Genomic DNA, 1,828 nt, shown 5'->3' on the forward strand with positions numbered 1-1,828 from the left:
GTTTCTGCAGTGGGCCACACGCATACCGTTTGACGGTCTATCACGTGTCCATCCCTAATAGGTTATAACACTAATATGTAAAAAAAAAATTTGTAAGATATTTCAAAAAACTATTTAGAATCTCACACAAAATAGCCGACAATGTGAATAAGAATAAGAATAAAAATAAAAAGACATAAAAAGAAGAAGAAGAAGAAAAAGATTAAGTTGTGATGAGCATTTACCCGTATATACGCTTCTAAACAGAATTGCATACGGTTGAATCTCTCCATGTAATTTTTTTTCAAACAAATTATAAAATTTTAGTATATAGAAAATAATAAATTAAATTTACCAAATAAATGGTCTTAAATAAATAATTTTTTATTTAGATTTGTTCCAATTCATAAATACCTTTGAACAAGCTATGATGATCGAATTTCAACTTATCAACACTGCCTAATGCGAGATTATGTGATATATCAATCAACAAAGTACTAAAACGTAATAGAATTGATGCCTTCCGTTGGATAACCAGACTAAAACACCTTGAAGATTAAAAAATGTCACTCTTCTCCCTACCCTACCCTTCACTCTACCACATCAAAGTCATCAACGAACTTGTAACACCAAACAGAAGTAAACATAGCATCACTCCTGTGTTCGTACCGCCGACCGCGGCTTTGTTATTCAACGACGGTGACTCGCCGTTAATCGTGACCGGCGGAGACTGAGCTGTGTCACTCGGAGCCTCGACGTAGGGAGGAGGCGGAGGCTGGTTGAGGCTGGGAGGCAACCCATTGCCGTGCCGAACGAGGATCTTGAATGCCATGCCACGCTGACATTGGACACCATCGCCAGCGTCGGAGAAGTAGTAGTTTGCGCCCTCAATAGTCAACGGCACTTCAATGGTCAAGGATTGATCAAAGTCTGTGTTCCCGCCGTTGTATTGGAAGGTATCGGTGTCTGAAGCATCGTCCGTAGTACAATTACGATAAGTCGTTTCATTGTAGGTCTGGATCACTGTCTGATTTGTGGTGGTCCTAAATACTATAAACGATTAATGAGAAAAAAGGAAAAAGGAAAATAAAAAATGGCGAATGGAATAAATAATGGATGCTAAAGAATTATTAAAGCTTTTGGATCTTACTGAGACAGTCACCAAGACTGAAAGTCTGATTAGCAGCCCAGGACGTGTAATTGGTGGCGGATGTGTTAGTTTTAGAATGAAAGAACCAGCCAGCATAACCGCCAACGGTGTGGTTGGTGTAACCGGTTGCGACAGTAGCGGTGGTGATGAGGAGGCCGAACAGCGCTAGAATGAGTTTGGTGTTGGAAGCCATGAGTGCCGCTGAATGTGAATGTGGGCGTCTGATCTGAGAATTAATCATAGCTTGAGCGGCTGGTTTTTCAAAGGTATAAATAAAATTGGTAGTAAACGATAGTGGAACGAACGTGGTAAGCCACGTGAAAGAGGGTGGGTCTATAAGCCTATAACTTTACTTAGCCGTTGTTCGTTTTTCTATACTATTTTTTTTCTCATCGAAGGGTTTTATACTAGGTTAAATTCTGCTATTAGTCCATATACTTTGTAAAAGTTATAGATTTAGTCCTTTTACTTTAATTTTATCAATTTTAGTTTCTATACCTTTTGAATTGATCAATTTTAGTGCTAACCCTAAACAATAACAGTTAAATCGATTTGGTTAAATTCAATTACTAGTCATATACGATCCGTTTGGTTAAATCATTTTTAAGTCTTATACTTTTCGATTTTTTAAATTTTAGTATTAACACAATGATTATATGATAATATGTTTGTTGGATCAGATTTTAGAAATAGCATAAC

The 1,828-nt window shown here is 37.3% G+C and overlaps 1 protein-coding gene across 1 annotated transcript; it reads right to left on the minus strand.

Moving 5' to 3' along the window:
* Positions 1-342: 342 nt before the first annotated feature.
* LOC107956724 (cucumber peeling cupredoxin) lies at positions 343-1,448 on the minus strand. The gene is made up of 2 exons (XM_016892277.2): positions 1,130-1,448; positions 343-1,029 (listed from the first exon to the last, which is right to left on the minus strand). The coding sequence occupies exons 1-2, from the start codon at positions 1,368-1,370 to the stop codon at positions 575-577; spliced, it is 696 nt and encodes a 231-aa protein (XP_016747766.1). The 5' UTR covers positions 1,371-1,448; the 3' UTR covers positions 343-574.
* Between the last annotated feature and the right edge of the window lie 380 nt (positions 1,449-1,828).

This window comes from Gossypium hirsutum, chromosome D07, assembly GCF_007990345.1.
Source record: "Gossypium hirsutum isolate 1008001.06 chromosome D07, Gossypium_hirsutum_v2.1, whole genome shotgun sequence".
Lineage (NCBI taxonomy): Eukaryota > Viridiplantae > Streptophyta > Magnoliopsida > Malvales > Malvaceae > Gossypium > Gossypium hirsutum.

Bases quoted from the DNA above. Each gene is read 5' to 3' on its own strand.
- LOC107956724 (XM_016892277.2), bottom strand. From the start codon at position 1,370: ATGATTAATTCTCAGATCAGACGCCCACATTCACATTCAGCGGCACTC. The intron at 1,030-1,129 runs GTAAGATCCAAA...AATCGTTTATAG, and splicing joins CAGTCTTGGTGACTGTCTCA to TATTTAGGACCACCACAAAT.